Source organism: Notothenia coriiceps, unplaced genomic scaffold (genome assembly GCF_000735185.1).
Source record: "Notothenia coriiceps isolate Sejong01 unplaced genomic scaffold, NC01 NC01_scaffold00024667, whole genome shotgun sequence".
Classification (NCBI taxonomy): Eukaryota; Metazoa; Chordata; class Actinopteri; order Perciformes; family Nototheniidae; genus Notothenia; species Notothenia coriiceps.
Window position 1 is genome coordinate 9,133,503 of NW_011357368.1, and position 13,359 is coordinate 9,146,861.

At 39.8% G+C, this 13,359-nt stretch overlaps 1 protein-coding gene across 1 annotated transcript in view; it reads left to right on the forward strand.

Moving 5' to 3' along the window:
* Positions 1-13,359, forward strand: part of LOC104955358 (matrix-remodeling-associated protein 5) — a 29,683-nt gene that overhangs the window by 3,889 nt on the left and 12,435 nt on the right. Inside the window, exons 2-4 of the mRNA XM_010782688.1 lie at positions 5,196-5,321; positions 6,161-6,297; positions 10,608-10,737. Of these exons, the coding sequence (XP_010780990.1) occupies positions 5,235-5,321; positions 6,161-6,297; positions 10,608-10,737 (354 nt within the window). The 5' untranslated portion in view covers positions 5,196-5,234. The remainder of the gene's footprint in view (positions 1-5,195; positions 5,322-6,160; positions 6,298-10,607; positions 10,738-13,359) is intronic.

Consider the following 13,359-nt stretch of genomic DNA (forward strand, 5'->3'; position numbering starts at 1 on the left):
TATCCCCACACCCGCCCGGCGCCTCACACCTTGAGCAACTCCGGAGAAGAATAGAGTCCAACCCCTATCCAGAAGTAAGGTTCCAGAGCCGACGCTGTGCGTAGAGGTGAGCCCAACCAGATCCAACTGGTAACGCTCCACCTCCCGCACAAGCTCCGACTCCTTCCCCCCCAGAGAGGTGACGTTCCACGTCCCCAAAGCCAGCTTCTGTCGCCCGGGTCTGGTCCATCGAGACCCTCTGCCTTCACTGCCACCCTTCTGGCAGCGCACCCGACCCCATCGCTGTTTCCTGTAGGTGGTGGGCCCGCGGGACGGAGAAGCGGAGGTGTTGCCCACGTCGCCTTTTCGGGCTGTGCCCGGCCGGGTTCCGTGGCAAGCCCAGCCACCAGACGCTCGCCGACGAGTCCTCCTTCTGGCCCTGGCTCCAGAAGGGGACCCCGGGCTTCTTCCGGGCCGGGTATCCTCACTTCGTGTGTCGTCTTTCATGAGGTCTTGTGAACCAATCTTAGTCTGGCCCCTTGCCTGAGACCAATTTGCCATGGGAGACCCTACCAGGAACACAAGGTTCCAGACAACACAGCCCCCAGGTTCATCAGGGCACACAAACCTCTCTACCACGGTAAGGTGCTGGTTCTTAATTAATGCTTGAAGATACTTAATGGCTAAGCGATTCCGTCTTACCATATCACAAAAAAAAACGTTATAATGTATTTTGTGCAAACAGCTTAGTTTTATAAAAAATTATGAAAAAACGTCCATGAGTTTTTAGTATTATGAAGTATTTAGGTATGCTTTTGAATGTCAATTTGAAAGCCATATCAAAACATTTAGTAAAAACTTGATTTATAAACATCAAGACCTATTAGAACTCAATAACAATGAAAACATCCAAAACATCTTTGTATGTTGACTTATTTTCACATCTTCCTTATTCTTTCTACTTGTCTTGTAACCATAATATGTTGGCTAATTTATTCAATTATGTTGATTATTCAGATTGTCTCTATTGCAAGTCCCTTGTCAAACAGTGTCAGGCTTATATCAAATTAAAGTCAACTTCAGCGTATATATAGACATTTTATTTATTGGGATAAACCCCTTGAGATGCACCATCTCGTTTTCAAGGGGGTCCCGCGAGATTATATTGAGTATAATTTAAGACTAAATACTCAATACACTGTTTACTGTTTACTACCAAGATGTCTGTCTTCTTTTGTTTTTTTTTCCACAAAATCCTGCTATCATTCAATACAGTGTATGCTAGATGAAAATCCAGTTATTTATTGGTGGGATTTCTATGTTCTTTACTGCAGTAGTACCGTATAACGTTTTATGATGCAGTACAGCCCTTCCTGTTTCTACTTCATTCAATATATTTGTTGGTCCTTTCCAGTTTTTTGACCTTCATGACAGCATGATGACATAAAAAAATACACCACAGAAGAGGAGGATGGTTGTAAGATGAAAGAAAGACCATATATAAGGAAACAAAGAAGTAAAGGGTGAATGTTGGCAGGACTTAGAGGAAAACCACTACGTGCCAGTGAGCATATGATTTTGATAAGCAGGGGTGCTCTGGCTCCTTCACTGGAAGTACTTTATCTCTTTCAGGTCAGAGTCTGGGAGGGGTACTAAGTGATTTCACTACAGGAAAACCTTTTCTCTATTCTCATCTCTTTCCATTCTGCTGTCCTCTCCTCCTCTAACATAATTTCCTTTGTTTTTTTCCTCTCCTGTCCTCTCTGTTATCTAAGTGCTAACACAGGAGGTCTGGTAAAGCCATTAGACGAGAGCAGGAGCCGAGAACTAGCTGACTGACAGCGTTTACCTGTGATCACACTAACGTCTCGACACTTGAGACGGACAGAATGGACACCTTTATTGCTCTGTAACGTTGAAGTAGAAGCTCCTTCCTGAAACATGATATAAGTAAGGGTCGCTGAACATCTGTGTGTAACACCCAATAAAAGGCCTCCAAAATCCCTTCGAAGTGTCATTTAAATTACTGAATGGATTTCCAAATGTACACACACAATATGGTATATTTATTATGAGCCATAAGTATGATATATCCCGTCTGAGAAACTGGCTTTTTAACGATGTTAATGAATTTTTATGATTTTGGACACAAGATGGCAAAGTAATTAGAGGGCACACGTTCCAGCTCTTATGACACAAAGCATCCCCCCTGCTGCTGAGGGAACCTTAAGCACAACAATGAGTGTCTGTTCTGTGGTTGATCCTGACCCCTGAGGACGCAAGAGGAGAAGGCTTTCCACTGTGGATCATTACATTATTATTATCTTAGTGGTTTTTAATGCACAATTGCACATACTTTATCAACAGAGACAGGAAAGGCCAAATGTAATGGCTATTTCCTTGGCCCATGATACAACTTTTCAACCAGTTTCATAACAATCAGTGCAGCTTTTATTCCCTAGACCTTTGGACTTACAGACAAACAAGACAAACCGAAAAATATATTCACCCAACTCTGCAGTTTCCCTCAGCTCTACCGGGTGCTGAGTCTTTCAGCTCCTTGTTTTGGTTTACGGGTAAATAGTAGTACTGTAGCAGTAACATTTTGTTAGCAATTAGCAGTTAAGTAGCTATACATTTGTTTAAGAGTTGGTGGAGACCAAAAACAGAGCTAAAAGCAGGGCCGTCCCTCCCTACAGGCAGATCACGCAGACTGCGTGGGGCCTCACCTCGCGGAGGGGGCCTCACCTCGCGGAGGGGGCCTCATCTCGCGGAGGGGGCCTCATCTTGCGGAGGGAGCATCAACTGAGCCGCAAATGCGGCGCACCTATGCGCTTATGCGACGCAATTAGTGTGGCGTGGCACGGTTTCGCCGCTGCGAGGCTCCACTAGCACCAAGTTTATAGTAGGCTATACAAGTTAGACCAAGAGGGCGATTCAACGTTTGGATACAGCATGTACCTCAAGAATCTTGCAATATATAACACAGTAGGCTAAATATAATTCCCATTCGCTCTGACATTGTCACATTGCAAAGCTAACCTGTTCTTGGCATTTACCTTGTGGATGAAAATATTTTCTTGTCATTTTAATTGTCACATTTATTTTTTTTAATGTTTTTTAAAGATTTGTTTTGGGGCCAGATTATCCTTTATTAGAGAATGTCAACATTGCAATGGGGAGGCAGAGGGGACGACACACATAAAGGACCGCATTCAAACTTACTGGATGTCTGCCTCAGCAGGGACTGAGCCCCAGTAAATGGTCCCCCAGCTCTACCTGGTGCACTGTGTGGCAGCCCACATTTCTTATTTAATTCACCAGTTTTCATTAATGCAATCTGAAGATTATTTTACTGTTGGAACATTCAATCATTGTATCTGAGCTGTCACCACCACTGACCCCTTGATGTGGTCTAATGGCTTTGTCAGATCAGGAAGTCCGAACTGATGTGACACACACACACACACACACACACACACACACACACACACACACACACACACACACACACACACACACAGCTGTAAGTTAAATTAGCCTCCCTGTGCAGAGAGAACACATTGAAAGAAGTGGAAAGAGGAAAGCCCAAACTGGCCTCTAATTACATCAAAATATGTATGAGCGTTCTTTGGTTCTCTTTATCTTCCTTCACCCATTCCTGTTGGGTCTGTTAAGTATTGGTGTGAGTGTGTGTGTGCGTGTGCGTGTGTGGTTGTATGTAATTGGTTTGTAATAACATAGTAAGTGCCAAACCACCTGGCTGTGCAACAAACCACATCTGCAAATGTTAAGTGGTTATCATAGTCTAATGTATTATATGAGTTTGAGCTACCAGAGTGTGACTTTGAGTCATTAATCCCCAATGCAGACGGATTCACACGTGAAAAAATATACACATATCCCTAGTTTTGAACATGATCGTGTTAGATAAAAAAGGATTTGCACCCGGCTGATTCCCCCAGGAAAGTGATCAAACCTCTCCGACGTGTGTTATTACCCTTGGGGCGAATAGTTTGGTATTAGGAGAGCTGCTACAGTTGTCAACTTACTCAGCCATGGAATTTTTTTCTCACAGATCTGAAATTCTCTCTTAGTCCTGCTAATGCAATCACACAAACCTTCTTTCTTTCTCTCTTTCAATTTCTTTTTCTTTCCTTTCCTTTTCCTGGACTGGCTTGGGCATGTGTAAGGTGGTTTTCAAATGCTCTGCATTTTAAAGACATGATCATGTTCTCTTTTATGTTGTTTGCCTGAAGCTTATAACCAAATCTAAAGGTAAAACTTCAGCTGAATATGTATGAATAAGCAGCTGCAGATTAAATGTTTGTCCATGTCCTAAACATAATGTTTAGATAAGGGCCCTTTGCCTGTGAACGTGGCTTTAATAGACAAATAATATCTAAAGAAATGTAGTGCAACACAGTAACAGACAGCTTAAGACACATCTTTTTAAATTATCTTTTTATTAGCGACAACCTCCTTTTAAATGGCGTTTTAATCTTTTTTTTTCTCAATTCTATATTGTTTAATTTATTTAAAAGGTTTTACAAGCTTTAACTTTTATTATAAGTTTTATTAGAAACATTTCCTATTAAGTTGGTCTTTCAATCGTTTAACTTTTATTATAATTATCATGAAGTTTATATTATTATTTTATTGTGTATCGGTTTATTTTATCTTTTGTCTTCCTTTATTTTTCCAACAGGAATCGTTATCTATTTCTTTTTTTTCTTATCATACCTTTTACTTCCGTGCGGCTTTTGTATGCTGCACATTTTCAAAAAGGTCTTAACATCTGATCTGAGGTGAATTGCTTGTTGTTTGTTTTAATTTGTGACGTGTGCCATTTTGTAAAGCACTTTGAGCTGCACCTGCTGTATGGAAAGTGCTATATAAATAAAGCTTTATTATTATTATTATTATTATTATTATTAATATTATCTTGTTAATGAGGGAATGGAGCCCATTTCATTATGCAATGATTAAAAGGTACAGTGCAATAGACCTACCACAGGGTCTTTTCCTGATCCCTCATCATCTGTTCACATGGATGAATAGCAATATCATTATATAAAGTCTCCAGTTTATCAGATACAGATGTACAAGATTAAATCCCCAATTACATCCTTGTGATGAATCTTGTCTGGGTTTTTAATCTTTAGTTTTTGTTGACATGAATCAGTGCATCTAAATCTCTTGATCCCCTCCTGCAGGTGTATTAATGACGTGAGCGGTCACACAGCCATCCAGTCATGGCGCAGTGGGGGTGCGCCAACATCTTCTGCAGGGCGGCTGCAGCGTGGCTTCCCCTTCTCTTCTCATCACTGCTATGGCAAACGGTAAATGCATAGCAAAAGTTCTCAACCTTTTAGAAGCCTCTGACTAGATTACATTTGATTCACTGATTAAGGTATCTTAAAAGGTGACATTTAATCTACGAAACATAGCCAGCCTTCCAGAGCTTAACTTGCTGTGTGGATGTTGACTCATTGGTTGATTCATCATAGGTTTCAATCAAAAGCTTCAGATAATGATTAAGGAATTTCCCTACCCACAAAATAACAATGTCTCTATCAATTACTCACGTCCTACCTTTAGTCCCCTGAAGAAAACATTATTTTTCTTACAAAAGAAGACTCAAAAAAGGAGAACATTTTATGATTTGAAGAAAATGAGGGTTAAGTTTCACACCAGCATAAATAAATAAAAAATCTGTTTTTCATCTCATTTAGTCCTGTGCAAAGGCATATCCATTTCCGATCAAACCTTACCATTTGAAAGATTTCAGGATAGCATAGACAAGTTGCCCAAAAGTTTTCTTCAAGAGTTCAGGGTAACATGGCGTCATTTTACATCAGTCATTGATTACAAAACAAAAAGTGTCCTTTAAGTTAGCTAAAGGTATTTGTCTGACGTAAGGGAAAGCACAACATGGATGGATATGGTAATATCCAATATTTTTGGGACCCCCTTGAAAACGAGGTGATTCACCTCAAGGGGTTTATCCTAATAAAGAAATTTGAATATATATAGTACACATTTTCTTAAAAAAGTAGAAGTAGTAAGTAAGTAAATCTTCACAAGGTTAATACACTTTGTTTGTTTCATTATGCCCCGACTTTTATTTAATCCCCAACCTTCTCCATCTGATCTCCTTTTGTTGTCATCCTCTCTGTAGATCTCCCCCATACATGCCAACCCACCTTGCCCACGTAGCTGTAGCTGTCCGGGTGTTAAAGAGGTCCACTGCACGTTCAGACACCTCACCACCATTCCCAAAACCTTCCCCAGAGACACAGAGAGGCTCAACCTCGGGTAAGACTCACTCACTATGCATGAACACACGTGCACACTGAAGCATTGAGACATTGTCATCAGTGGCAACCCAAGGGGATGAAAACTAAACACTCTACAGGAAGTAGTGTGGAATGTGGAGTAGGTGATTTGTCAGAGAAGTGTTTTCGTTAGCTGACAAATGATCAAAACAGGCTCTAATACCTAAAAATGCTGAGGTAAGAGCTTTTTGGTTGTTGAGATTACTTTTTTCATGCTATGGATCCAACAGATGAATTACTCCCTTGCCTTAGAGGATGGGATAATGAAACACGTATTGCTGTTTTCCATCGGTTGTCAGCCCTCCTTAAGAACAAAAGATGCCAGCTTTGCATCAAAGAGAGCAGCCAATATAATCAGCATGTATTCTATTGTGCATCTAATTTCAACACATCTGCTCCGAACCCAAAAGATAAGGGCTTAGCACCAACATGTGGTTCTGAACCCACTCCGGAGGGGATAAATCTCCAAATCACTTCCATGTGGACGGAGCTTTCACTGCCCTCCAGCACAGTGGAGAAATAGCCCAGCCACTGTTCTGTATAACAAACTGCTTTGTCCAATAATTGGCTCCATACAATTCCTGTTTACATGGGATACCACTTGGCAAGCAGCAGCGAGAGCTATGCTATTGTTCACAGGAGCCTTTCCATTTGCATGCAGGACTCAGCTATCACTGCATTGCAGGTGTGTTGCATTTTTTATCCCCAGCTCTTCACAACAGGATAAAATGCTGTGATGTGAAGAAGCAATTCAGTATGTCACGAAAGCTTCAATGCCTCGCCAAGCTGAAGTCCACAGGAGGTAAACTGTCTCCATATGAACTCATTGTGCTAAGGGAACATTACCGTGGGAGCCATCAGTGAATTCCAGATCATCTTGATCTTGAACCAAAAATACTGTTTTATATAGCCAGCATTACACTGCTATTAGAAAGGGTTTGGCACCAGGAAGCATTACATTAATATTAAATGACACCACCCCCTTCAGGTCAAACTGAATAAGGTATATTCCTAACCACTGTAAAGACATACAGTATGGCAGGGTGGAAACATAGTACACAAATACACAGACCCATGGGATATATTATCAGTTTACAATGTAAAATTCAATAAGTTACAAAATTGAACAGTATGTATGTATATAAGTATGGCAGCTTCCGATGTCTTTAGATGGCTTTGAATCTGTGTGCATTTACTTCATATATATATTAAAAGAAATTATATGGGTGCCATTCTTTTACTGGTTCAAAACACAAAAACACAAGAGCAAGGAATTAAATAAAGGGCATGTTTGTTGGTAGCCAAGTGGTTACCATGCATGGCACATTACCACAATATCCTAGGGTCAATTCAGTCCTTGCGACCTTTTCATGACATTTCCCTCTTTCTACTCTAGCTTTATCATCACCTTGTTTCTTTCTATGTTGTCGTTAACTCATGTATGTGAGTTATTCCAAGTAATCCTGACCGTCATTGTCCTGCCACAGGAAACAAACTTCTGAAACAAATTATATATATTATACGGAAGAAATGTAAATATATTTATAAAACTGACAAGTCAAATCAAGCAATCTGATTGGTCGATAGCGTTTTTTCGGACCTCTTTGATTACAGATTTGAAAACATCGTTGCTTGCTTTAAAAGTAGCAGAATTCATTATGTCAAACCTTGGAAAGTATCTAGATATCCTTGCCCTAATGCCAAAGGAACTGCACACTGAATATGTTTAGCCGTTTGATGTCTATGTCTGGACCGCAGTTTGCTTTTCAGCCCAACTGATCAGATTGCTTGATTTGACTTGTTCGTTTTATAATTTACTATATATTATACCATTCTAAAATAACAAAGATTTTGCTGACAAGTCATAGTTTAAGTTTGGTAAAAAATGCTCTTACACACATCTGGATTTTACCGCAGGGAACTTTGATGTTGCACTCTTGTATACTCTATTTCTGATTCCCTATTGATTCCTGATGGTGGTTCTTGTGTGGGGTAGAAGGCATGTTCTGTTAAAATGTAAATAAAAGGGATTTCTTAAAGACACTTCAGCAGAGCAGACGTTTGGAATGGGACCAAACCTTTAGGGATCTAACAGACTCTGACTTTCTAAACACCAGACATCGCTTCTAACTGGGGGGCAGATCAGAGGAATTAAGTCTCTAATGCAAAACTGTTGGTATATGTTCCCATCAGCCATCTGCGGAATTTTGATCTAGCCTGCTTTCCTTAAGTTTGCGGTTTAAATTCAAAGTAAACTGCTCTGATAAATGCAGGCGTCTTTCCTCTTATTAAAGACCTCTGCCAATTGTTTATTGAATGGCACATTGGCTAGTGATAATGGGGCTAAAGTGTTCTGTCATCAGACAGTAATGATGCATTGTATCTTTGATTGCCATTTATTTTTCTTTGGCAGTGTGGGTTATATATGTTTGCAGGGTCGAGTTCTCTCGAATTAAGCGCTGCTGAAACAAGTTAAACTATCAGTTTACATACAACAAAGGAAAATGAACTGAAATCAATAAAGTGAAGGTACAGTACACTTAAAGCATTGATACGGCTTAAACTACAGTTAAACCTTGTTATGCTTGTTTAACAGCTTCAGAAACCCCACACACATTTCACCACATCTGAAATGGTAAACATTTTTTGTAACTTCATGGGAAAAAAACTCGAAAAAACATGCCCAATTTGCGAAGTAATTGGCCAGGTATGTAGAGTGAAAAAAGTAGAATGGTGAAGCTGTCTTCACTTATTCTTTACCCAACAACTTCTGACACTTTTTCCATGCACCATCAAGTGGAGCACCACGAGTGCCTTCCAGGAGGGATTGTCCGAAATTGGGAGTCATTACCTCATTTGTACGATTCATTACATTGAGACTGCAAACATATGGACAAACAAGGACACAGACAATTGTTGGGGAAACCACTGAGCCACTTAAGTGTCTGAGCCTCTACTATTGCTAGACGAAAAAAGAAAATAGCCAAGTTTATTTATCAGTTAAAACCACCAATGCAAACCATGTCTCATTTCCACTGCACAGTTATGCTTGACTCACTTTTGGTGCCAGGTCCTTTTTTTAAATGTAGTATTTCACTTTGGTACAAATACTAGGTGCGATCCACAACTTTTGTTATTGAAAAACCAGAAAAGAGTGATTCAAGTTGAGTAAAGCTGCGTTGACAATGAAGTGGAAATGAGTGGCATGAGTCTTGCAAGGCAAAGCTGCTGACAACACAATTTAAAAATAAATCTATATAATCTAAAGTGTCTTTAATGGGATGACCATCAACTATTAGACAAGCTTGGGTGTGCCATGAAATATAATCTACGAATGCTTGTAACTCCTGTAAATTGAAGGAATGCAACATCTTTTGTCATGGATATAAGAGCAAAGCACCAAGACTGTCAGGGTTAAAAGTTCAGTTCCCAACAGGGAAACTTATACAAAAAATATGTGCATCATGGTACTGGAACACCATGGAAAAAGTGACCAATGGTTGATATATTGTGAGCTGGCTGTTTTATTGATGGCAGTGGAAACGCAGAGTATCCCATATGTGTTGAATTGGGTAGGGATAACTGCACTCTGGGAATGCTTTGAGTTTTACAGTTGAGGAACTCAATACGTGATAGTAGTATCTGTTGAAACAATGTGCTGTGCCAAATCCTGTTATTGGAAGGCAGTGCTTACTATTTTAACACTGAAATCTATCAAATTCTGTCTCCACCTGCCAATAAAAAACCTGCTATGTCTTTGGCTCTGGGATCTACATTTCTATATACTGTATTTGGCATCAGTTTGACTCTTCGTCAGATGCCAGCTGCAATGTGATGAAACCTGAAGATTCCAAGAAAGGTTTTTTATAGTTTCTGTATTAGGATTGCTGAAATAATTATTAACCTGGGCCCCTTTGCATGTAGACCCATACTATGATGTACAAGAAGACAATTCCAAATACGCTCTAAACTTCCTGAGTCGGTTTCTTCATTGGTGCTTTCTAAGAAAGTTGCGCAATAGATACAGTATGGTGATTCATGATCTGTGTGTGTATTTCCACAGAAGAATGATGAAATCACGGTGGGTCAAAGGTTGACTGAGGTCTCTCTTAAATCCCTCCTTCCATCAATTATTTCCAGCTATCCATCTTTGCATCATTTGAAAGGTCAAATTGCCCAGACACACATGCAAGCATCGACTGTTAACTAATATTAGTTTCCTTTCCCTCTGACCCCCTTTATGACCCTTTGTTACTCTAACTTTCCCTGTTTATTTTCTCTTTCCAACAGATATAACAGCCTGACGGAGGTGGAGGGGTCAGAATTCAGGTCCCTACGGCAACTGGAAATGCTCATGTTGCATGGCAACGACATCAGCACAGTCAACCCTGGGGCGTTTTACAGCCTTAGATCACTACAGGTAGTGTGTGTGTGGGTCCTAGTATTACTATCCTTGTGGGGACCTACATCTGTTTACACAGTCACCTGTGGGGACTCGCCTCCCTTATGGGGACATGATGGAGGTCCCCATGAGGGAAATCATAAATTTTAGGGTGAAGACATGGTTGGGGTTAGGGTTTTGGGGAGGGCTCTCGGGTAAATATTTTTTGTTTAAAAACCTATTTAAAAACTCCTGTAGTAAAACCAATACAAGTTTATAAAAGCCCTGTTTGGTCTGGGTTAAAAAAAAATTTAAGTAGAGAGACCATTAAAACCCATTTAAAAAGACTTTCAAAAGGTGAGGAGCCACTCTGGGATAAAAGGTCTTTCGGAGGTATAAAATGGGTGTTTAAAAGGGCTGAGGGAGTTGAGACCCGAGGCGTTGGCGGGGTTAGGGTTTTGGGGAACGCGCGGCGGTGTGTGTGTGTGTGTGTGTGTGTGTGTGTGTGTGTGTGTGTGTGTGTGTGTGTGTGTGTGTGTGTGTGTGTGTGTGTGTGTGTGTGTGTGTGTGTGTGTCCTGGTATTTTTTTAACCAGAGTTGTAGATTCACTTCTCTAAATATGTTTTTTAAACCAGACAGACTTCTGGTTCTTGACTAGTTGGTTTATGCACCTGCAGACTGAATTCAGACATCATCCTCAATCATCATTATGATCTAATTCCAATTACTGTATTTGACTTTATTTGGCAAGAGCCTGCGGTATCTCTTACATCCTGTTTAGATCTAATTTTTCCTAAATATCCAAGTCAAACCAGAGTAGTTAAATACTTTTGGTTGTTGATGTGGAGTCTTGGGTTTGTTTCAAACTCTCTTGAGTGTTTGCATATGTTACCTTCTCCATATTGGGCTCTCAATCATAGCTTGAGCTATATGTAGCAGAAGCATATGTAGAATTGGTCTGGCTAACACTATACTGTATATATGTGCCTCTTAAACAGTGCCAAATCTAATATCCCTTTACCTAAGCCTCATCAAAGCCAATAATTAGTTGCGCTTTGGTTGCTTGAATAAAGATGCATTGAGACTTGTTGGGTCCAGACGGATCCAATCACGATCCAAATTCAAAACAGACTGACGAGCTAGTTTCAAACACATCAAAAACTACTTGGTTAGGTTCAGTAAAAAAAAGATTATTAGCTTGAAATAAGTATTTTTGTCACGTTATTTAACTTACAAAAATGAATAAAAATAGGTCAACAATGACTTTTGGTTTCACATGGAACATGAACACCAGTCTCCATGTGTTCCATTTGTTTAGTTTACCCTATCTACCTTTCACCATGACCTTCTCCACACGTACAAGTACATTTGAATATAAATGTAAATAGGTGATGTAAAATAAATTGCCCTCAAAACTTTATTGACAGTTTAGTTTCATTGGATGGGAACTTACCATTTAGGACACAAGGCTGATGCATCCAAATTGGAATCAGTCAAGTTTGGTTTGGATTTTGTGACTCAGATATTGAGGAATAAATGTCCCCAAAGACCACTAACATTTGATTATGAGGATGAAATGTCCGTAAGTTATGTCAACTAATAAAGTCTGTAATTTAAAATCTCAATTAGTGCTCCTTTAAAGAAGAAATCACAATCACGTTATCAGTAACAAAGGGTTGCTTCCAAACCCATTGAGAGAGTACTGTCTTTAACAACCTGTTAAGCGGCGAGCCTGTTTTTCAGGTCTCAGGCTCGAAAATGACATTTCCAGAACAAATGACCATAACTACACTTAACTACACAGGGCTAAATTAATAATCTTTTTTCTCAAAGTAATGATACATCTGTGAGTTGGATGTAGAAAAGTCAGAATCAATATGGATGTTTCTTATTTTAAAGAAAATTCAGATTGAACATAGTAAAAAAACTGTAAATTATAGTGTCCGTCCAAAAATTATGTTTTACTTACAGTGAAAACTACCCTTGGATGATGGTAAGGTAGACTAAAAGCTTTAGGAATCCAAAGTACAACATATAGTAAGTACCCTGTATCGAGATTGACGCAAAACAAGTGACATTTGACCTTTTTAGAGAGGTTTAGCAAAAGAAAACTCCACCTCTGAGGTGATTTGGGTGGAAATGAGCGTTTTTACCGTTTCTCTGGAACCCATTGGTCGATTTTGGTGATTGACATCTCTTTCTGACTGTTAATGCCAATAGAATTGAAGGGGAATTTTCACATAGGCACCAATGTTAACACAAAAAGGTGGGGGCTTTGCGCATTTCGTTTTGCATGAGAGTGAAGCTATCTCTCGCTCTGACATCTGGAAACGGAAAAGCAGGGTTTATTGCTTATGGATTATCAGAAATCATTTCAAAGGGACACAGACACATTGGATTAACCTATGGATTAACTTCAGCAGCGTTGTTATCGTTTTAATGCCATTGAAGACCACTTTTGACCAGACTACGACCAAGGTGAGCCATTTTGCTGTTTTTAGCTACCTAGCGCCACATGTTTTGATGTCTGTTCTTGTTAATATCTTCGCAAGTTCTTATCATGGAGTGATGATGTATGTACCGATCGATTCTGTGTCATCTCACGATGCGAAACGATGGGTTAGACGTGCAGCTACGATAAGTAATAATGTGGACCTAAAT